The sequence below is a fragment of the Nannizzia gypsea genome, genomic scaffold (genome assembly GCF_000150975.2).
Source record: "Nannizzia gypsea CBS 118893 supercont1.3 genomic scaffold, whole genome shotgun sequence".
NCBI classification, from domain to species: domain Eukaryota; kingdom Fungi; phylum Ascomycota; class Eurotiomycetes; order Onygenales; family Arthrodermataceae; genus Nannizzia; species Nannizzia gypsea.
The window spans coordinates 1,951,508-1,972,408 of NW_003345199.1; the positions used below are offsets into that span (position 1 = coordinate 1,951,508).

The 20,901-nt window shown below is 47.8% G+C and overlaps 6 protein-coding genes across 6 annotated transcripts; 3 read left to right on the forward strand and 3 right to left on the reverse strand.

Moving 5' to 3' along the window:
• Nucleotides 1-409: 409 nt before the first annotated feature.
• MGYG_04154 (splicing factor 3B subunit 2) lies at nt 410-2,191 on the forward strand (the record flags this gene model as incomplete). The annotated part of the gene is made up of 2 exons (XM_003173932.1): nt 410-481; nt 539-2,191. 2 exons carry the CDS (start codon nt 410-412, stop codon nt 2,189-2,191), a joined length of 1,725 nt encoding a protein of 574 aa, XP_003173980.1.
• A 513-nt stretch (nt 2,192-2,704) lies between these two features.
• Nucleotides 2,705-4,475, forward strand: MGYG_04155 (hypothetical protein; the record flags this gene model as incomplete). Its single annotated transcript, XM_003173933.1, has 2 exons — nt 2,705-2,721; nt 2,762-4,475. 2 exons carry the CDS (start codon nt 2,705-2,707, stop codon nt 4,473-4,475), a joined length of 1,731 nt encoding a protein of 576 aa, XP_003173981.1.
• A 1,098-nt stretch (nt 4,476-5,573) lies between these two features.
• Nucleotides 5,574-6,603, forward strand: MGYG_04156 (ER lumen protein retaining receptor 1; the record flags this gene model as incomplete). The annotated part of the gene is made up of 6 exons (XM_003173934.1): nt 5,574-5,595; nt 5,690-5,748; nt 5,808-5,874; nt 5,970-6,175; nt 6,248-6,498; nt 6,567-6,603. 6 exons carry the CDS (start codon nt 5,574-5,576, stop codon nt 6,601-6,603), a joined length of 642 nt encoding a protein of 213 aa, XP_003173982.1.
• A 1,316-nt stretch (nt 6,604-7,919) lies between these two features.
• MGYG_04157 (hypothetical protein) lies at nt 7,920-9,781 on the reverse strand (the record flags this gene model as incomplete). Its single annotated transcript, XM_003173935.1, has 5 exons — nt 7,920-8,421; nt 8,521-8,660; nt 8,740-8,794; nt 8,908-9,030; nt 9,102-9,781. 5 exons carry the CDS (start codon nt 9,779-9,781, stop codon nt 7,920-7,922), a joined length of 1,500 nt encoding a protein of 499 aa, XP_003173983.1.
• Nucleotides 9,782-12,620: 2,839 nt separating this feature from the next.
• MGYG_04158 (hypothetical protein) lies at nt 12,621-16,457 on the reverse strand (the record flags this gene model as incomplete). Its single annotated transcript, XM_003173936.1, has 13 exons — nt 12,621-12,773; nt 13,021-13,123; nt 13,464-13,562; nt 13,588-13,671; nt 13,798-13,982; nt 14,038-14,142; nt 14,278-14,444; nt 14,611-14,674; nt 15,086-15,141; nt 15,388-15,717; nt 15,839-16,126; nt 16,178-16,209; nt 16,339-16,457. The coding sequence occupies 13 exons, from the start codon at nt 16,455-16,457 to the stop codon at nt 12,621-12,623; spliced, it is 1,785 nt and encodes a 594-aa protein (XP_003173984.1).
• A 910-nt stretch (nt 16,458-17,367) lies between these two features.
• MGYG_04159 (hypothetical protein) lies at nt 17,368-20,387 on the reverse strand (the record flags this gene model as incomplete). Its single annotated transcript, XM_003173937.1, has 2 exons — nt 17,368-17,942; nt 18,008-20,387. 2 exons carry the CDS (start codon nt 20,385-20,387, stop codon nt 17,368-17,370), a joined length of 2,955 nt encoding a protein of 984 aa, XP_003173985.1.
• Nucleotides 20,388-20,901: the final 514 nt, after the last annotated feature.

The following is a 20,901-nucleotide window of genomic DNA, read 5'->3' on the forward strand; positions in this document are numbered from 1 at the left end:
TATTTTATTATTTAACTTCGCCACTACTTTACTTCTATGATGGCCACTCCTAAGATATGCTGAATCCTCAAGTAGCCTAATGTCATCTTCTATTTCTAATGAAGATGACCTAGCAAATAGCAAATACCTAGGCACTTTATCTCACTTAGCTCAAGGAGGGAAAAAAAAATATATATATATATATATCACGTGATATACGGAGAGCGCGCCACAGCTACCTTTTACCACGAAATCTATCGATTCTCTTGCTATAGCTAACACAACTACCGCTGCAACTCGCATTCTACTAACAATCAGATACCAGTTTTATAACCTTACCCTATCTCGCGCATATTGCGATTCCGTGTTTTATCGGTTTGACCTTCCACAAGCGCGCATTTGGGCTGTGATAGCCACTACTTTTTTCACCATGCCTGCCGTGGCCGCAAAGCCGTCGAAGAACCAGCAAAGAAGAGCGAAGAAGAAGGCGAAAAAGGCTGAGGTATGTCGCCCTGGAAACCATCATCATGAGATGCTCAAGCTAACATATTTGATACAGGAGCAATCCAGAAGTAACACTGAGACACCAACGACTCAAGCCGAAGAGCCTGCTGCTGTCACAAATACCACGAAAACTGAGAGCAAGCCAGACAATTCAAAACAAAATGACGAACTCGACTATGCTTCAACTATGTTCGCGCCAGCTGAAGCCGACAATGAGCTGTTTCAGTTATATCAGGATGTGATGGGGAAGTTCGAGCAAAGCGAAGCCGAAGACTCGACCGTTAAGAAGTCCGATAAACCTGAGATATACTTTGATGAAGATGACATTCCAGATGAGGAGGAAGAGGATAATGCGGAAACCAAAATCTCGAAGAAGAAGCGGAAGCAGATGAATAAACTCTCTGTTGCTGAGTTGAAGGCTATGGTTCGAAAACCTGAGGCTGTGGAGTGGACAGACGCCGATGCCTCAGATCCGAAGCTTCTAGTCCATATCAAGACTTATCGCAATGTTGTCCCTGTGCCAGGCCATTGGTCATTAAAACGCGAATACTTGTCTTCGAAGAGAGGAATTGAGAAGGCCGCATTTCAACTCCCCAAATTCATCCAGGAAACGGGTATTGCTGAAATGAGAGATGCAGTTTTAGAAAAGCAGGACCAACAGACTCTTAAACAAAAACAGCGTGAGAGAGTACAGCCTAAGATGGGGAAACTCGACATCGATTATCAGAAACTTTACGAAGCGTTTTTTCGATTCCAGACGAAGCCGGAGCTGACAAGATATGGTGAGGTTTACTATGAAGGAAAGGAATTTGAGACAAACTTGAAGCATCTCCGACCCGGAGAACTCAGTGATGAGTTAAAGGAAGCGCTAAATATACCCCCGGGAGCTCCACCACCTTGGCTAATTAACCAGCAACGATTTGGCCCTCCACCGTCATACCCTGCGATTAAAATACCTGGTCTCAATGCCCCGCCACCTCCAGGTGCAATGTGGGGTTACCATCCCGGAGGATACGGGAAACCTCCAGTTGATGAACACAACAGACCTCTGTATGGTGGTGATATCTTTGGCGTGTTACAAACCCAGCAAAACGTACAGCAAGGAGAGCCTGTCGAGAAGGATTTATGGGGAGAGCTTCAACCACCAGAAGAGGAGGAAGAAGAAGAGGAGAGTGAAGAAGAAGATGACGAGGACGAGGATGAAGAAGATGTTGGTGCAGGGTTACAAACGCCAAGTGGTCTGGAGACTCCAAGTGGCATGATTTCATCTATACCCTCCGAGTACGGAGATACACAGAGCATTGCCGGTGAATTTGATGTTCGGAAACACCATAGGGGCACCGAAACAGAAGAGTCGTCGCAGCCACGCTCAGCGTACCAAGTCATTCCCGAACGTGAGACTCAAGTCAAAGGATTCTTTGGGGGCGACAGGGTTTACGATCTCAAAGGAACCACAGCCAATCTTCCAGTTCTTGGAGAAGAGGATGAGAACCGAAAGAGAAAGAGACCTGGTGATGTTGATGTAGCCGTGGATCCTGAAGCTCTAGAGGGACATGGGCTGGACAAGGAGAGCCTAAAGAACCTTTACAATTCACAGAAGAAACAGGAAGAGAACCCGAACTGGTTCCAAGAAGATCTCAGTGATATGATTGCGAGTGAAAGTCGGAAACGATTAAAGAAAGACGAAGAGAGGCGAGCTAAACGGTAAGCCAATGGTGTCAAATATGTACAGTATGGACAGGAGTTAGAGTTTATAATACACGAAAACTATGAGCGTTTTTTTGGAAGAAAGAAAATCAAGGAGGTCACAGGCAAGCTATTTGGCAGCCGGTCATGCTTATACAGACATAAATCTACGTAATCCAGACTTTGACCATTCCTTCTACGTATCAAAGCTTTGACGTTTCCCCTTGCTCTAAACAGGGGTATAAACACGTGATGATAATTAAGCGCCATGTCGCCTAATCCCCATAGGGATTAGCGGCTCGGCGGCAAAGATCGCGGTTTTTGATACCTAAGAGCATCAAGAGAGCAAGCCGCGAGATTCTACAAGGCAAGACGTGGCCTTGTCGATTGTGGTTACGACATCATCTTTGAGCTTGATTAGCTGTATCCTCTTCCAAGACGCTCGCTAGGCAGTCACGGCGCTGCTAATTTCCGGACACCTTTCGAGTTCCACGCTCAAGCGCCACTTCCAAGCAGCTGTGAATTGCTGGCAGCCATGGATCGTGACAGAAGGTTCGCAAGAAATACCCGTCAGCTTGTTAATGGATCACAGCTTGATGGAATACCTCGCATATGGCTATTTATACTATGTCCATGGTGCTGACACCTACATTAGATTCGACGATTCTCGCCGCGGAGGTGAGAGCTACCGCCCGCTTGAACGCAATTTTCGTCGCTCCCCTCGTCCTGATAATCGGTCATTTCGCTCTCCACCTCGTAACCGCTCGCCGATGAGATCATCTGCAGATACATGGGCACCTCCAAGCCGGCCTAGGCCACGAAGTCGTTCCCCAGGCAACTTCAGGCCACGGTCAAGGAGCCCCTTATTCAGAGGTCGTGAGAGAGGCCCTAATTTTGGGAACCGGCCTCGCTCTCCTTTCAGGAGGCCATCTCCAAGTCGTGATAGGCCTCCGAGGTTTAATAGAAGATCACGATCACCTCCGCCGTTTGATAGGAATCGGAGTCCAAGTTTGAGGCGTGGCCGTGACCCTTCCCCTTCAGCCATCAACGCACCTCGTGCACCAAAGAGAGAGCGAAATAATTCACCTCCGCGAAATCGATTTGAACGGCCACGGTCTCCACCCTTCAACGAGATTACACAGCAGCGAGATCCAAGGATGAATGGCCGTAGGCGGTCAAGAAGTGCTGATAGACGAAGCTCCCGTGGGGATCCAACAGGCGCGAGAGGGCCGCCGCCGCCGCCGCCGCCACGATCACCATCTATCACGGAGCGCTCTGGTCCGAACTCTGCGCATGGCTCCGCAGCAACATCTCGGCGATCCTCTCCTCCAGCTCCGGAACGAATGAATCGAAATTACTCAACTCCGTCAGGGCATGGCCCACCCTCTATATCACGACCGCAATATGATAGCTCTCATCCCTACACAAGTGCACCTCGTTTTTCCGAAGGAAATAGGAGGCCCTCTAGCCGCCCCGCATCACCCTCAAGACGGCCCTCGACCAATCATCAGCTACAATCGCCTCGCTCAAACGAACCACAAAGACCCTTCGTCGATAATGAATACGACCGTAATCAGAATCCCTCAGGGAGACCTTCAATGGGCCCTCGCACTGAAAGCAATCTATCAATCCAATCCCAAAGTGCAAATGCCCCTGAAGGAAGGTCCCCACCCCTTGGGCCTTCTGCGGCTTCAAGGTCGATGCGACAGCCCGCGCGTGGAGGCCATATGGCTCTCCTATCTGCTCCAACGCGGCCCAAGGGTGCATCCGGAGCAGTTTTCAACAGAGATGGACCTCCCACTGGGCCTCGTGAAGCTGGAAGACCCGGTCCTAACTCAGGTCCTAGCATGGTACGACGTGGCAGTTCCCATGCCCCAGCCGCCCAGCATCACGCACATCCTCCATCCGGCCCTCGCGGTGCAGGAGGGAGTCCTGCCCCTGGCGTTGCTCATGACTCTAGGCCACGGCCACCCTTCAGACATGGGAGTGGAGTGTCGACAAATTATCCGCGTGCGCCTAGGCCTACTAATCATTTAGCCGGCCTCTCTTCTATCATTCCAGGAGGAAAGCTACTACCGTCAGGTTTAGATTCCATAACGGAGAAGCGATTGGCCCAGCTAGAAGCGGATAAAGAGAAACTTTTAGACCAAATCTCTGAAAAACAGAGAGCAAAGCGGGCATGCCTTCGTGAGTGGGAGAAACTATGCAGAGAAAGCGAGACTGCTGCGTTAAGAACAGATCTAGCAGACAGTCATCTCCAGAGGATGTCCGAAACTGAAGGCATCGGAGGCGGTGTTGCCTTTTAATGTTCCTTGTACCCTTTTGTTATCTTCGGGAAATATCATATCTAGGCGTTTGGTAGAGGCTTACCACCTAAAAGGGTTCGGGAGCTGTGGGACTGCATAGTATGGTTTGGTTTGGTTTTTGGTGCTGTTCAATTCCGCAGGGTCTGTCCTACTCTAAATCTGCATCCTTCTCCATTTGCTGTATTTCTATGATTAATAGCATAAAATGAATGCGCAAATTCAATCTTCTTAGAAATTTTCGGCTGCAGCCTCTTTGTCCCTCCAGCGAGTGAGGAATAGGTCGCAATGAAGCTCTCTTCTATATAAATTCTGCGTTGACGTTGTAAATTACCCAAACGAGATAAGGTCATGTGACCGCATTAAAGCTATGGATGACTAATCGTGATGCCATTCTTCCAAATTGTCGACCACTTGCTACCTTCAATATTTGACCGAAGATATGTCTAGCATACCATGTAGGTCGAGAATCGCGCCTAGTGCACGGAATAATACGGAGTATATGGCGTTACTTGGATCCACATTGAAACAGTAACCTATAGAGTCGTTTGGCTTTGCACTCTCATGCTATTAACTAGTTAACTAGATATACGGAGTATAGCCTGGCCAACAGCTAAACTGTCCATACGGAGTATCCATACCAGCACAAACTGCACCCAACGCCAACTTTAGACCCTCCGTTCCTATAGTACAACACTGGCTATAGTCTCTTTGAAGTCTACTACCGAGTCTGCTACTATGAATGCCGTGCCTCGTCATCGATAAATCACATGACCCGTTCTGACCAGTCCAAATTAAAGCTGATTAAGGAAATAAAAAAAGCATCTTGTGGCCTTCGTGTCAACATCAACAACTTCTTATCACCTCTCAAATTTCAACATTCACGCAGCTTCTACAAGATTAAGGAACTGGAAATTGCGCTCACCTGCCAGATGCAAGGTCACTGGTTGCATGGAGAAGAGTCTTCTGCCTCAGATTAAGCTACAATCCCACGCTAATTGGCCTCAAAACGCCTGCCATTAGCTCCCGTCCCCTGATCGCGGAGTCGCATACTATCTATACACCCCTGGAAAACGAGGCCAGCCAGGCACAACCGTCAAGATGAATATTTTCCGGCTCCTCGGTACGCTCTTTAAAGCAGCTTGGGTGTTGTTGGCTTATTTAGTGTCGATTTGTTTGCGAAAACAAACAGGCTAATCAATTGGCATTACTTGTAGCGGACATCTCTCACCTTCTTTCTATCTTTATTCTACTCCAGAAAATGAAGTCATCCAGCGTATGCGCACGATTCGGACCTATATCTTTTGCTCCAATTGCAAACTGACGCTGTTACAGAGTTGTTCGGGCATATCATTCAAGTCACAATCGCTGTACCTGATAGTCTACGTCACTCGATACCTTGGTATTTTTTACCCCTAGTTCCCTTCTACGCGATCATATACCCACTCCCGGCAAGAACAAGATTATGAACGATATACTGACGTGTGTTCTTGTTAGACCTTTTCTGGAACTTCACCGGCTCGCCCTACAACACCATCTTTAAAATTCTCTTTATCTCTTCTTCCGCATATACCATTTATCTGATGCTCAATGATTTTAAACCAACCAACGACCCTAACATTGATACTTTCAAAGTTGTATATCTGCTCGGGGCTAGTGCTGTCCTGGGAATTTTGTTCCCCTACAAGTATACAGCTTCGGAGGTGAGTGATCTCCAGAGTTCTCCAATAGATTAGTATTCGGAAAGTCTAATGCGATAAATATCTCGAGTTTAGATGCTCTGGGCCTTTTCGATCTGGCTAGAGTCAGTTGCCATCTTGCCACAACTGTTCATGCTTCAGCGAACTGGTGAAGCCGAGACGATCACAACCCATTATCTCTTTGCACTGGGCATATACCGTGCTCTGTATATTCCCAACTGGATCTACCGATACTTCTCCGACGGATACTTCGACCCAATTGCTGTGGTCGCCGGTATTATTCAAACCGTTCTTTACGCCGATTTCTTCTGGATTTATTTCCAAAAGTGAGTTCCCCTAACCCGTCTATGTTTCAGTTTATATTCAATATACCTAATGGCACGTCTTGCAACAGGGTTCTCAAGGGCCAGAAATTCTCCCTACCAGTATAAGTCACCAAACCGCTTTTAAGGGAACGCAGGCTTACAAAACAATCTTTCCTCTATCCTTGATAATAGTATTTACAATGAGGAAGGATGGTCTGCTAAATTTTTTACTCATTCAAACCCTATGTCACGGAATTAACCACAGGCGGTATGGGAATCTTTTATTTTATTTTATTTTATTTTATTTTAACTTGACAAGACACTTTGTAATGCATGCGCTGTCTAATATACCGTCACTAGGTATATCTAAGAAAAATTTGATCCCTCTATATGTTCATTTATGAGGCTAGGCTAATGTCAACACATGCTCTCTGTTTTAGAAGGAATGTGACTATTGATTTTCAACTTATTCGATATCACTTTTTCATTTTTATTTTTCCTGTTTCCACTTTGGCTGCCTTTTAAGGTTAACTGTTAGTTGTCTTCAATACTCCTAAGACAAAAGCTATGTATTACTATTATTTACTTATTCTAGAAGCCTAGATTTATGCTCCTATCCAAGTATTAGGCTCTTCAAGCAGTAGCGAAAATAAGAAAACAACCAGTGCATAAACCAGTTAGTATAGCAAGTTTTTGAGACCAGACCATCAAGGCTCCTGCAGCCTCCTGCAGTACAACATAGAAAACGGGTAGTTACAAGGCGTAAGAGGGTATTCATCGGCAATTAAAAGGGATATTTGAATCACCCTTTTGGTTGACATGAAGGCCAGTCTGATATTACAAAGCTTTAACCCTCTTCATACGGATTTCCCGTGCATCGAGAACAGCGATAATATACCTAAAGTGGACGTAGGAAAAAAAGGAAAAATGAGAACCAAGAAAGAGGGTAACCAAGGAGAAAAAGTTCAAAACAAAAAATATGTAGTCAAAGTGTTCCCAAACAGCCCGTATTTCCCTGTGCTTCCATGCGATAACATTGAAAAATTGCTTCCATGTCCATTTAACACCCCGAATTTCCCATAACCAAACGTTTGAAAGTGTCATGTATGTTGTGGGTAACTTTTGAGCTCTTGGGTCTCCATGGGCTTCCGTCATTAGTATTGATATATTAGAACGAATTTCCTTCTTTGTGGTTTCCTTGGTGGATTTTTTCCATCATAAAATTCCAGAATGAAACAAGTATGTGCCTTTGGCCTTGTCATATAAAGGGTATGAAGAGAAAATGTGGGAGATAGAAAAAAAAAAGGATTGAGAAAGGAAATAAAGCCAGAGATAAAACGAAAGAGAGAGAATCTTGGTCTCAATATGCCTTGTACCATACTAGGGAATCCGCGGAATAGCCAAGGCTGATACCCAAAGGTTCTTTCTAGAATTATAAGTCCCTAATAATGATGGGGTTCTGGGAGGTGTTGAGCTTCATCGTAGGTAGACTGATAATCCAGATGGCTCGAAGGCATGGACAATGTTGTCGACAATCCATGGGTACCCCCTCCAGCACCATTGGTTTCACTGCCCGATGTCAGCGTTCGGGGAAGTGAAGCCCAGCTGCTGGCTGTTGAAGGAAGAGGTTGCATATGTGAGTTATGATATTGACTTGACAAGCTCGTGTGGTGTGGGGTTGGTGGCCAGGTTAGTGCAGATGGAATGTTGGAGTGATTGGTGTGTGGAGCCTCTGCTCGTGCGGGATATGGAACCCCTGGCCTGCTGATAATAGACTCTCGGCGGGAATCTGGCGGTGACAGGAGATATGGTGAAGGGCCTAGGGCATGATCAGGCTTAGGAGAACTTCTGCATGAAGTTGGGGGTGTTAATCGAGATCCTCCTCGTCGGACCTGACAGGTTGGGCATATTTTAACAAAGCGAGATATCAATTCTTTCGGGACCCTGGATAAATATGGTGTGTCAATAAGTTCAAGCTTTCTAATAGGGGAAGAACAACGTTGTTCGCCCGCTGCTTCATGGCTCACGAACGGTATGGCTTACCATGAATATATCCGCCGGACTTGGGCCGAGGTCTTATCACGACCTCCGTGTTGGCATTGCTGGTGTGCTCGAGTCAGGATTTTGAAAAGCTTTTCACGAATTGCTACTGGCTTCCCTTCATGACATATCATTTTCCTCGACTGTAATTAACACAAGTTTATTAGCAAACGATCCTCATTTGAAGATTTAAAGGCGCAAAATTAGAAAGACGTGACAAACCACAGGCGTTCTGCTATCATTGGGTTCAAGTCTGAACATTTTCTTCACCCAAAACCTAGAGTAGCATTAGACATGAAGGTAAACTGGTGGGTTGAATATTATCTGGGGTTCAGGGTATCCAAAGGTAGTTTTTCTTTTATAACCCCACCCAAGGGTTAAAGGACGTACCTAAACTGGGCAGACTCAATTGCAGTGTCCTTGGGATCAGTAAGCACAATTTTGATGTTTCGTGCTCTCCTAGAGTGAATCAAAGCTTTATCTTGCTTTTTGACGGAGAGATCGTCAACGTAGCTGCTCGGCTCAATTAGCTTCTATGTAGTTGACCCGGCTGGAATTGACGGCCTATATAAAGAGATATTTACCTCTTCATGAGTTGATCAAATTCTCGAACATCTGGGAACCCTTCCAAGGCTGGGATAACGGGTTCTGACAAAACCGTTTGTTCATTGCAAGATTCTTGGGCTTCAATCTCCACCTCCCAAAAAGGTTCATGCATGGGAAACAGACGATGCGGCGCTGGAAATCTGGGCTGTGACAGATATTGAGGATGACATTGGTATCCCGCAGAGGACGTATGGGTAAGGAGAGAAGAGTGTTGTGGAGCTTGTGAGTATATTGCTTGGTGCGATGAGTATGATGGGGCAATGGAAGTGGTCTCTGCAGGATGATGATTGTAGGGTGCCAGAACCTGATGGTTCGAATACGGCTGATTGAAGGATGGCTGCGAAAAACTGTATTGGTTGTTTCTGCCGTATGTGTACTCCTGGTCCTCATCATGGTGTTGGTAGTGGTGTGACATGACTGCTGAACCAACTGGCGGGCCAATTGCAGGTCTTTGGCTATGATTCTGGTTTTGATGCTTCCTGTGATCCTCCAAAAGAGTACTGTCAGGAGCGAGTAACCTTAACGCAAGGGTAGAAGATGGGTCGGTAATGTCATGAGCTCGAGAAGAGACCGTGTCTGCACTGAAAGGGGCAGGGGAAAAATGAGGATTGTGGGAAGCAGTGTTGACACAAGCACGAGAAACCGTGTCGCATGCCATTGAATATAGAAAGTACAATCGTAGTTTAGTTTGGCGCGTGCTTCCCAATGCCTCTATGTCCTTTCTTGTAATCTTTGAGCCGGTGGAGGAATAGCGAAGTGTTCTTCTGAAGCAGAACGAGGGGCCGAGGAATGGAGGAATAAGAAGAATACCACTGACAGGCGAGATGTTTCCACAGTATCTTTAACACCCACCTGTTTGGCGTTCGAGGATGCGGATGCCGATTAAATAAAGAAGTGGAACTAGACGGGATACCCGCGACTAACAGAAGCGCCTGCACGGACGGAGATATTTTATAACAAGAACAGATCTGAGGATATTAGCGTCATGAAAACCGGGGATAACCTCGATGGACTGAGGATGATCAACGAGCGGGAACGCGGGTACAGAGTTCAATTAATAGTCAATAAGACAGGAATGAGCTGTTTTCTAGAGTGTTGTCCCAGAAAAAAAAATAAAAAGCGTCCAGAGACCTTGATAAGCAATCGGGTTGCAAATGGCTTGAATTGAGTGACAAGAAGTCAGGAGACAAAGTACAACCTAGCAAGAGGCGGGCCGAGCTCTGGAATGCTCGGAAAGGGACTTTTCCTGGCACCTCAGCAGGAGCACGGAGAGGGCGGGCAACGATCAGATATCAGAGGGAAGTATTAATATGATTTGGAGAAACGTTGCAGCTCTGACTGTCGCTCTTGAATGGATATTTGCCTTTCCACTCGTCGACCAGGTACTTTCCGGCACCTTGCAAGGTACAACCGATTTGCATTGTAGTTAGCATCCTTTTTAAGGGGATCCAAGAGTGAATGACTGGCTGATGCAGAAAGATGCATGGATTCTGACCAGTAGAACGATTTGACGCCGTCCATATTGATTTTTTAGGCTGCAAAGGAAGGGATGGGAGATGTGGTGGTGGCTGAAGGGATGTCGGAAAAGAAAACATGCCAAATTTTTCGTTCTTTTCTTCTCCCCACCTTTCCAGTGTAAGTAAGTAGGAAGAAAAACTGTAAGATTTTCAAAGGACTGAAATAGAATTTGTCAGGGTTAGTTGATCGACCCAAGACCACATGGATCAAGGGCTACGGAGTGGCAGAAATAACCCTTTTTTCAAGAAAGGAAAAGCTGATCCCGCCGTCCCAGTATGGAGTACTCCAGGTAACCAGCCCTCTTTGAGAAGTACAGAGCACCGTGCTTCTTTTAGAGAGAGGTCACCTCAAAAGTAAGGCTGTTAGACTGTCGGGAGGGTCTAGACATGCCAAAACTCGGGCGTAGAGGAACCAGGGCTGCACTAACTCGTCACTAATTAGGCCCGCTTTGGCTATCAACCCTTTTCCTTTTTCCCCTGCACTTCGAATGGGCACAGTACTTCGTGTTTTTTTGCTTTTTCCGCTTCTCCTGCTGCTTGTCACCACAGTAGAAATCTTCGGCGTAATTATTCCCACCAATTCATAGTATGAGAATGCAGAGGAGAGATCATTTAGGTGACCTAAATGATTGATGGGCTGGCACGAAGTACTCTGTAGTTAAGGGACAGTTTCATCCTGGGTTGCTGGCTAGGAGGACACTGTTCCTTTTGAAGCTGTGTCTCCATATATAAATAATTTAAACTCCCGTTGTACTATATGTCCGGAGCTGACGACGAATGAGGGACAACCTACGGAGTATTATAAAGTAGCGGGCAATCGGGACGAAAGTTGAAGTGTTAAAAAAGAAAAGGAAGAAGAAGAACAAGATCTGGCTTCCGAGACGCCGCGTCCAAATTGCTCTTGGCTTCAGCCCCCTTTTTATTGCGAGAGATACTGATCATTCTGGAGGACAGCTTGATAAATCTCTGGAGCCTGAATATGAATGCTTTTTCTTTGCTGGTCGCCTGAGTTTTAAGCAGCCCGCTGTGGTCCAATGGAGGCATCCTGATAGAGTTCCGTGGCGTCAAAATGGGGTGACTGTCGGTCAAACCGATGTACAGCGTATGTAACTCTGTAGTAAGCAGCCTGCGGGCTCCCGCTGCTAGCTTTCTCCCTTTTCGTGGTATGTATGACTGGAGCATATTTCTCTCCCTTCTTTTCTGCGTGTGCATATATGTGCGTGTAGAGTCGATTCATTTCCCTTTTCTTTTTGTTTTGTTTCTCATACCCCTTGCTTGCTTTTTCCTCTCTTTTCAGCAGTAGAAAAGCCATCGAGAGAACAATCTCGAGCTTGAAAAACACTGACGATGAGCCCGTCCCCTCCCGCCAAGTTGTTTCGTATGCTCCTGACGAAACCCAGGGCTAGCTCGCCTGGGGGGGCGCCATGAGTTCGTGGCGCCCGGTGCACGAATAGAGCGACGACTCAAATTTTGGTGATACGAAAGGGGAGGGAGGTTAAGAGGATGCTCGAGTGCGTTTGTCTGTCTGCCTGTCTCTGCTAAAGAAGCGTGCATCTCCGTGTTTTGAGTGCGTTGTCGCTGCGAGGAAGAGAGGATGTTGAGAGGGTGACGTTGAAAGAAGAGTAGCTTAAAACGGAACCGCCCCTTCGGCAGCAACCTTCTTCGCTCGACTTCTCACGACTCCATCCCCAACTCAACGAATATATCACTTTATCAAATATAACTCACACCACCGAAGATTTCCCACGCTACGACAGTTGCTATCTGAACTAATATTATTACTAAGCTGTCCTTGGATCGATCTTGAGAAAGAAGCAAAAAGTAAGCAATGTAAAAAGAAAAGTTGGTTCGGTTCGGGAGGACGATCCACAGATGTGGGAATCCATCGAGCAAGCAAGAAGAACGTCCACTTTGGCGAGAGTCGACTGCTACTCTATTTAATGATAGTTGGTCTGGCTCGTTTGCTTCTGCTCCATATTATTATCTATCTATTGCTGTATCGGGTGTGTGGTCAATCTGGGAAGTGTGTTTCCCGTCCTCAGCGTGGGTATCCCAGTGTGCTCCGGCTGGCCAGTACACAGGGCGGTCGGTAGCTAGGTACACATATGGCTTAATGGCGCTGGTATCTTTCCCCTGGATTCGTGCAAGACAAACGAACCTGTCAGACCAGCCTCATGTACTCATGTACTACAATCGAGGACAAATGTATGCACATCCTGTATGGGGATACCCTCACATCCTCGCAATGCACCCAAACACAAGGCACACTACTGACTACAGGGCCCTTCGTTATGCACTCCATCGGTCCCGAATCTTGTGCTTACCTGCCTGATCCCTGCGTGGGAATGGGCCTTCTCCCCTCTCTTCTTTTTTTTTTTACCTGGACGCCTTCGCCTCTCGATACCGCCTCCTTGCATTGCATCTCGTTATACTGAGAGTCTGTGGTGCTCTGTGCCTGTGCTCTCTCCTGCTTCGAGGACGGGCTAGACGACGGGCGTACAGAGTTCGTCACGGCTGCCTATACTATAAACCCGGACAGCAGCCGTCGGATATATATTAACGACGCCTTTTCATCCCCCCCTTTAACCCTCTTTCTTCAATTATGTTTTGGCGTTTGACATGGGGAATTGCCTGCCCACTCTCGCGGCCTCATACCTTCGGATAAGCACATCAAACTTAGTTAAAATGGCTGCAAAATTTGACGATTGAAATTGTAATATACAACTAACGGGTATATGCAGCCTGTGTGCGCATGGGGAAAGCCTGTAAGATGAAGGGGGGGGGAATAAATAAAGAGAATAAAAAAAGACATGCACAACGCACTGTTGCATACGCATCATATTCCTCGCCCCGTACCGGTCCGCTTCAATAAACCGCCGAAACTGCTCGAGTCTCAAGTCAGGTTGCCTTTCTGCGGGCAGCCTTTCTTTTTAGTTTTTACACTTACATTGCGTCTTCCCTACGGCACAGTGATTCGTAGGTACCACGGCCACTCCCTTGTCCGCCCCCCCACACAGGATCTTTAGAGACACTCCGCCCCAAAAGTAGACAACTCTTCCTGTTCCGCTTTTTTTTTTTTACGTTCGTTGCTTATGTCTGTTTCTTTTTATTTCTTTTTGTAGAGACGACGAATGAACCTCTCGTCAGAGACATGTACCCGTCGTCAGGGCCTTCCAAGGTTGAGAGAGCAAGTTTGTCATGATGGCAGGAAGGGCGGTATCCGCATGGGCGTGAATGGTAGAAGGGAATCGTCGATCTATCAATAGTCAAGAATACGGCAGGAGACCTGAAAAAGGCCAACCTGGATTCCTGAGCGACCTGCAAGGGTATGCCATAGTTAAGCTGTACGGAGTACAGAGAGGAAACATGTAGCCGACATCTAGAACATAGGTGACACCTGGCAGCATCCAACATCATACCCCAAATTATCAAGATGCGATGCGCGGGATAGGTGCTGGGGGGTGAAGATGCCGCCCGAGGCGTTGTGGGCTCTCAGGCATATCTAGATAATAGCAGACAGAGTCAAGGGAGGAACGAATCCCTGGGTTTGCATAAATCAAACGGGATAAAATAAGTACGCATATTCATACCTAGAGCGAGAGCAGGGTATTCCGGAATTTAAATGCACCCAGTTCACCTTCAACCCCCACTCGCGGATTCTTCTCACGCTAAAGAGTAATCTCTGCTTCCTGCTTGCATTTCCTTTAAGGAATCCTCCCGTATTCCACTTATCTCCTAGGGTGCTATAGCCGATGGCTGCAATGACATGGCTTCCCTTGATTGCAGAGGTTTCGGGCGTCAAAGCTCACCTGCTGTTTTAGCCTTTCTTAATCCTCGTTGGACGGATGGGGGTTTCGGGAAAGCTGGAACTGAAAAGGCACTTCGCGTTTGTGCATCGCTGTCAATAATAAATTAATTATCTTCTTCGCTGTCGCCTTTTGCAATATTTCTATTCTTTTTTCCCCTGCACCCTTTTCGCTCGTAGTTGGCGGTTTGCCCGAAGACGTGACAGCGTCGTTTGTCACAGCATCAACCTGTAACCAGGCAATCAGAGAGCGAGAAAACCCAGGAGAGATACACAATGTAGCTGACCAACAAAATCGCCGCCAGTCTCGTCACGGCATCCGCTTGTATTCGCCGGGGAGAGCAACAGAGGCATCCGTGCGCCTAGCTCTGCATAATCTGAGCCTGATTAGGTGCTCGGCACTGTCCATCTGCCGGGTTGTGTGGACAGATCAACTTTTTGCGGGATTTCAAGGGAGTGGCAGAGGGATGCATGTCATTGAGATAAACCTCGTGTACTGCTGCAGCCGCTCAGACAGGATAGAAATCAAGGGAATAGTTAAATTCCCACGAATAGGGTCCAGCCAAAAACAAACAAAGTTTCCAAACAATTCATTCCACTGGTCAAGAACCTAGGATGGACGCTACAGTGGAGGAAGTACCAGGGGAAGAATATGTTTGGCCAGAACTGCCCGTTTAACCCTGGCCTCGCTTTGCCCTACTTTCATATTCAATAGTCAGTCAGCGTACAGACTAGTTGACACGGAACAGCATTCCCCGCTGAATCACCGAAGATAAAAAAAAGAGAGAAGCAAAGGGGTAAGGGTACAAAAAAGCGGTTATTCAACAAAAAATATCTCCGTCTGCTGACGAACGGGTTCCATCCCGCCAGCCACCTCCCTTGACAAACGGATCGAGGAAGATGGGGGCAAACAAGGGACGGGGACGACGGGAAATGCCCTACCTGCAGTGTTAGCGCTTGCCCACACCTGTGGTTCCTGCGCATGTAAGGTGCCCTCGTAAATACGAGCCCAAGGCTCAAGATCGAATGGTAGCTTGCCAGTTCGTGGAATCACCCGTTTCTCCCGACCCGGGTAGTTAAAGTACCAAAGGCTCCTTCCCATCAGCCTGAACGCGAGGACCGGGCGGCATGCCAGGGAGAGAAGAATAATTGTTTGCAGCTGATAAAAATAAACAACTGCCTTCGCGCAACAAACATGGCTGTGTGGACGATGCAAGACCAAGTCATAGGTGCAGATCCTGCGGCTGGGGGGTGAGGTTTGACTTGTCCTCCCTGGAAGCATAGCGGTGCGCGGGCGAGCTTCTCTTTAAAGAAAAGACATTCGTATTGCTATGTAGTTAACTTGGCATGATCGTGGACGCAAGAAGGTATGTGACTCGTTACGCGTTCATACCATGGCTCTGGGGTTTCAGGAAGGGCCACAGCGAACGTGGACATGTACAAACTCCAGACGATTTCTCCTTGGGGAATGTCCATCTAGACGCAGACCTCAGGTCCAGGGTGAAAGAGAACCGTTTCCAGGTTTCAGAGTCGAGATCGTCATTAGTTATTCTTATCCTTGAAGGCTGGCTGCATAGTCCAGCAGCGCCTCTTATGTCAGACATCATGGTGATGGTCAAACAACCGCAACCATAACCACGGCCATGGCCCCGGCCATCAACCATCACAAGCTTATATAGACCTATGACATGACGTCAGTGAATTCATTAACCGGGAACCCATGTACGCTTACAAGTCACTTCCGACTGACAGCCGTGATTACATCTATACGAGATGTATACACATGTAGCTGCTAGGTGGAAAAGGTTGAAAGTTGTAGGTGATATAGGCAACCGCAGAAAGGTAGAAAACCTGGAGATCCGTGGAACTGGACGACGAAGACATACTTCGTACCGGTAACAGTGATTAGAGACTCCCTCATCCGTGTATATATCGCCACCCTCGCTGGTTCTTAACACCGTTTTCTCGCTCTCGACCCCTTGAAGGATGGAGGGCTTTAGGATAAGCGGCATGTGCATGTAGCCAACGCAAGCTCATATTGGCGATATATAGGCCAGGAAGGTCCAAACGACGCTTATTTAGTTATCTATGTGCAACTGAAATAGCCGGACTGTTATCCAGTATAATCTAATAACCCAACCCGAATGCCTGGCGCTCTTGTCTGTAGCGGTGTAAACGGGTTACCCAGATGCTTCCACGAGCAGTATATAGTAATGGTTAACATAAATGAGGCAACCTAATGGTCAACCTAAGATTGTCCAGCAGCGTCCAGCCTCTTAGTAGTTCTGCTAAGAAGAGGTTAACCCGGCCGAGTGATACAACCTCGCTTAGGCAAGATGGATGGAAGGGCAGTTTCTATATCGCTTGTCCATAATATGCACTTGACCAAGAATAAGAACTCAGAAAATGCTATCATTAATTAAACTCCTACTAATTAATATAAGTCGTCAAGTCATTAACGGGGGTTAATATGACGGAGATTGAACGGACAATTGTCCCCTTCTATCTTGCCAGTGTATAACCCCCACCCAAATGGAGATGTTCGTGATAAATCGTCATAAAAATAAAACAAAAAACCGGTGAAGAAATGATGAAACAGATAAACAAATAACAATACCAAAAGACCAAAAAGGACTAAAGCCAGAGCCGCATCCACCCCGCCCCAAAGTTGGCTGGTCTGTATCGCAGCCATGCGCCGGATAACACGATGCAACCAAATGCATATGCATACCTCAAAATGAGAGAGGTATGGTAGGATGGAGGAGAAAACAGCACAACATAAACGCAAAATCTCGCTTCGCAATTCTATCGTGGGTATTTGGTACTCTGAGGTATCGAAGCAACCGTCACCTCCAAAATATAAAATGATATAGGATAAAGGGTATATGAATAAAGCAGGATTAGCGGTTTGGGCAAGTCGTTTCATACAACTTTGCCCTTGCCGACTAGGTTGCGAATAGCCCAGCGCCATTCATCCCCCAGTCTGGCTCGGTCTTCATTTATCCACTTGCCAACTTTTCGCCTCCATTTTTCTTCCTCAGCACGCTGCCGCCTGATGAACTCAGGTCCAACATCAAACTCTTCCGTAATTGCCCATTCGTCCGATGATTCACCGCCGCTTTTGTCATCCAGGTTTGCGGCGTCTGCCTCAACACAGCTGGGAGATGACGGGGCACTGGAGACGGCTGTAATGGACTTTCGAGGGTGATCCTCGAGATCATCAAAGCCGGCAAAAACGTCTTCTTCTTCGTCAACGGATAGGGAAGGCCCAGATTTACTGCCTGGCCGGGAGTTGGGGGCCTTGAGCCAGCACATTCGCTGGGGGTCGAATACCATTCCACCAACCACCTGGGACCCTGAAATACCTCCAACATTGGAGATTAGAGCAGGGGATGGTTTCAAATGTGCAGGCGTCGACGGCGCCTCGAAGACGGCTGTGGCATTCTCATTGCCTTCCCACCTGTAGAGTGCAGGATTATATTGCATACCTTTGACATCTATGGAGTCGAATTAGTAAAGCTGGGTAATGGAAGAATGAACTAAAGTGTGTTGGAATACTGACTTTTAGCATCGTGAACCCCATTACCCATTGGTTTGATGAGATGGGGCCGGCTGAGGGAACGTTTATGACCATGACGGCTCCGCGTGAGAGAAGGGCTCGCCAATGGCCGATTGGCAGGCTGTGATTTCCAGTTAAGGTTCGCAGAAGTGAGTTGACCGCCATGCAGATTGTTGCCCATTGACGTTATGCGCTGCTCGCGTGCATTCCTCGATGCATTTGTGTCGCGGGCAAACCGAGGCGTTGAGTCTTGTACTGGCGGGCTTGTTGGTACTGTGGATGGGACTGGGGTATCCGTTCTTGGTGCAATAATGTGTGACTGACTTAATTTGCTTCGAAGAGAACGTGGAGCACCGCGTTTGATGGGGGCTTTGATAAATCTACTTTCTAGAGATGCAGATGTTGGAAGATCATCAAATATGTCTAGTTCCGTGCCGTCGCCAAAGTTTTTCCGACGGGTTGGTTTTGTGATGGTTTGCTTTGCGGTAGCAGAAATAGTATCCCCCGAATAGCTGGAGGGCCGACCGGAACTGTCATACCGCGTTCGCTTTGAAGACCTGGATGTCGACCTAGGGTTTATAAGCATATCCCCCGAGCTTTCCGAGTCTGTTCGACGGAAATGTCGACTGGATTTAACGCTGACATGGTGAGATTGGCTAGGCGATACGCCTGCTGGGAGAAAAGGGACCTGAGGTCGACGTTGAGAATGAAGACGAGTCTCAGTTGCATGGCGGTCAACTGGTGTTTTGGGACGAGCTGCGGTTGCTGGTTTACTATAGCTGGCCTGCCTGGATGGCGAAACTTGGGTTTGGGAACCAGTAGTGCCAGCTGACGAAGGACGTATGACAGGTGTCGAGCGCTTGGGCTTGAGTATTTGAGCGTTTGTATTCGCGAGGTCACCTCGCAACACTTCTTTAGAGGATCTAGTTCCAACTCCTCGTCGACTAGGCGGTGAAAGACTTGATGCTAACGAGTTTGGTAACGGGATATTTGTTAATGATGAATGGGTTGCGTGCCCGCTTAGACGAGAGTGAGGACGCCTTGGTGTTTGGGATACAGGCGCACCGCTTTCGGAAACAGGCTCTAAGTAGGTGGAATGCGGCCTTTCATGAGCGGAGAGTCGGGGTATTCGAGTCCCAGCAGTAGGAGCCTTATTGGTGAACGTAATGCTTGTGGCTCCCCGTCGCGGGGGGGTCGATGGTGGTTCAATTCTTCGTTTGACATTCCGGTTAAGGGTTAACTTTCCAGCGTCAAAGGCTTCGCCATCCCCTATTTCAATGCCAGAAAAGAAATCATCGTTTGTTGGTTCAACGTGTTTGGGGCTTTTATTGCTAGGGGTGGCTTGTTGTTCAGTAGGTGTCTCTGGAATACCAGGAGGCGGCGATTGTAGCCTGGCCCTTTTTTGAAGCGACTTTTCAAGGTCTAGGGGCCCATCGGGAAGTATTAATCCATCAATGCCATCGTCTTCACTTTCAATAGTCAGACAGCTGGACATGCTCGGGCTGAGTGCTCCTACAGATGAGCTGCGGTTGGAGCGACCATCTCTTCGAGTGCCTCCGAAACGGACGCCAATACTGCCTTCCGCCCACTCGGTGTCAAAATCATCAGTTAGAAAATCGGAAGTTAGGGACATGTCTCGACGCTGAGAGAGGCGTAGGGGTGTACCATCGTCTGGCAAGACTAATTCGGATTCGAAATCGTCATCTTTTTCTCGCGAATCTAACCTCGTGGGAGCGTTTGTGGGCTGGTTGGACCGAGTTTTGGTAATTTTAATGGTGGAAACGTCACCAAACAACATGTCCTCTTCTGTGTCGCGAAATTTGACAAGGTCATGGAGGACAAATGGATGGGTATCTACCTGTTTGTCAAAGTTGGGAGCAGGCAAAGAGTCCAAGTGAAGCAGTGAATCGGGTGCTGTAGTGTCATGGTATAGTTTGACCTTGGGCCCTGCTTCAAAAACTGAAAGGTCAAGATCCTCCAACCAGTCGTCTCCCACAATGGCTCGTTGTTTCCGGCCACCCAGCCTCTTTATTGACCCCCCAAGCAATGCGGAGGTTGGTATATCTGCCGGAATGGGTATCCCAGCATTTTTTGCTGATACAATTGCGTCCTGGTTGGGCGAGTCATCACTCGGATTGAGCAATAGCTGCCAACTTTCATCATCACCCAAGTTCGAATCACGGTCTGACCTCCAGGAGCGTCGAGACGAGATCGAGTCACGGTGGCCTGACGGGCGAGCGGAAGACCCTGTAACCGACGTGGTAGCAGAGACTGTACGCAACTGAATGCCATCACCACAGTGTAAATCCTCGTCATCGTCCCAGCACTCGATCTCTGCTTCTCTCGGCTTGTGCATGATTAAAGCGTCCATACCGGACTCCATGACCACCGAATTTTCCGGCAAGACGGCGGAGGCTTCATGAAGAAGAACTCGCGAAGAGTTTCCCGCAGAAGGTGCGCCCTCTGGCCCAATTGTGGCTTCTGGAATATATTATATACTCCGTACGTCGAAACGGGTGAAAGACGGGACAGGCGGGCGCAGAGTTATGGGTCGACGGAATGGTGGTTGCGTTCGAAAAAGGGCGCGGCAAGGAGGAGAAGGAAAAAAGAAGAAAAAGAAGGAAGCAGGGTCCGCACGCGATCGTTGTCCCCGGGTTTGAACAGTGGCGAGAGCGTCGTGATGGGTAAAGGGGGAATGGCCCCTTGGAACGAGCGAAAGGAGTTGAAATATCAGGGGCTGGAGGACAGGGTGTCTCAGACAAGATTGCGGCCGTGTCTGATACAGACCCTTGGGCGAGAAGGTAAGGAAGAAGGGAGGTTGGGGGCCCAGAAGGCGCCTAAGCTGGTTCTGGACAGCTAAGCGATGCGGCTAAGAGGGCCGCGCTTTGCGACGCGCT